This window comes from Carlito syrichta, unplaced genomic scaffold (assembly GCF_000164805.1).
Source record: "Carlito syrichta isolate Samal-C Ts95f unplaced genomic scaffold, Tarsius_syrichta-2.0.1 Scaffold154289, whole genome shotgun sequence".
Taxonomy (NCBI): Eukaryota; Metazoa; Chordata; class Mammalia; order Primates; family Tarsiidae; genus Carlito; species Carlito syrichta.
In genome coordinates, this window is record NW_007098385.1 from 19,052 (window position 1) to 20,381 (window position 1,330).

A 1,330-nucleotide genomic window follows, 5' to 3' on the forward strand; every position below is an offset into this window, starting at 1 on the left:
ACGAGACAGTGCAACCAGCAGGCCTTCCAGAAGCACGGCCGTGCCACCACCACCACCGACATGATCGCAGAGGTGGGGGCTGCGTTCAGCAAGCTCTTTGAAAGCTGAGCCCACGCACACGGAAGGAGACGGCACCCGCAGGGCAGTGGCGCTTGTCTGGAAGTCCACGTCCACACACGTGCCGAGTCTCAGATGTCAGAGCCGCCGGGCGCCCGGGCTCCCACCTCCAGCTGATGCCATGACTGAAGACCGGAATAGTGCGTCTTTTGCCTGAACTCATAGTTGTGATGACACTAAACACGGTTTTCCTGAACTTTCCCTAGCCTCTCAGCAGCTAACTAGAAGAGACGGGGAGACCCTGAGAGTGGTTGTGTCTGCAGCAGCTCCACTGGGTTTCTTGGTGCACTGAGAGGTCGGCAGGGTCTGTGTGTGGCCTTGGCTCTAAACATCCTGTCTCCCCGAGGCACCTGGTCCCCGTCCCTCCAGCTGCTCCTCTTGGCTCCCGGCCTTGGCTCCCAGACACCTGCCCAAACGCTGCCCGCATGGTTTCCTGAGGCCCAGAGGAGTTGGTGTGGACGCTCCAGCCTGTTGGGGTTTTAAGCAGTGGTGAGGTTGGCAGTGTCTGTCTGGGGGTTGGGACGGGAGGGGGAGCGTCGTGGAGGGGCGCAGCCCCGTCCGCCAGGGCCCACGAGTGCTGGCTCGGAGCCAGCACTCGGGAGACTCTGAAGGACAGGACGTGCTGGACAGGTGGCGAGGGCGCTCACTTGCATGTGCTTGGGAAGCAGCCGGCCATCTCCTCTAGATGCTTCCATTCCAGTGAAGACGCAGAGACTGAACCTTGAGTGGACACACGTTTTTCTGTGCTCGGGCGAGCTTTCGATTGTCCACGTGGGAGTTTCCTCAGGCCGGCCTGACATTTCTCGCTCTCTGGTCCCATGGGTGGGGTAGGCACCCGGCACATGCACTGGAGTGTCCGTCTGGACTCCGCATGCCTCCCTGCAGCGAGGGCAAGGCCTGCTGCCTCCTCTCCGCCTCCTCTCCGAGCCCTCTGCCCTGCGGCTGCTCTCGCTGAGGCCTCTGCCCCAGGCTGGTCATCGGCTTTCAAGGTTGAAAGAAAAGGATGGCTGCCATTAATTTCACGTCTAACTTTAGAAGCTAAACTGTCTACACGTGAACTCTTCCCAAAAAACTGTGCCATGGACATCGTCTAAATCTTGGTAGCTATTAAAAGATGAATCTGGCTTAATTAAGTGTAGACTTTTGTATTTTTTCCTTAAACAGCTACAATTTGTCTTTTTTTTTTTTGAGTTGGAGTCTCACTCTGTCACCC

The 1,330-nt window shown here is 57.7% G+C and overlaps 1 protein-coding gene across 1 annotated transcript in view; it reads left to right on the forward strand.

The window, feature by feature from the left end:
- NAXD (NAD(P)HX dehydratase) overlaps positions 1–1,250 on the forward strand; it is an 11,994-nt gene extending 10,744 nt beyond the window's left edge. Inside the window, exon 8 of the mRNA XM_021709027.1 lies at positions 1–1,250. This exon is cut by the window's left edge and continues 49 nt beyond it. Within this exon, the coding sequence (XP_021564702.1) occupies positions 1–108 (108 nt within the window). The 3' untranslated portion in view covers positions 109–1,250.
- The last annotated feature ends 80 nt before the right edge of the window (positions 1,251–1,330 follow it).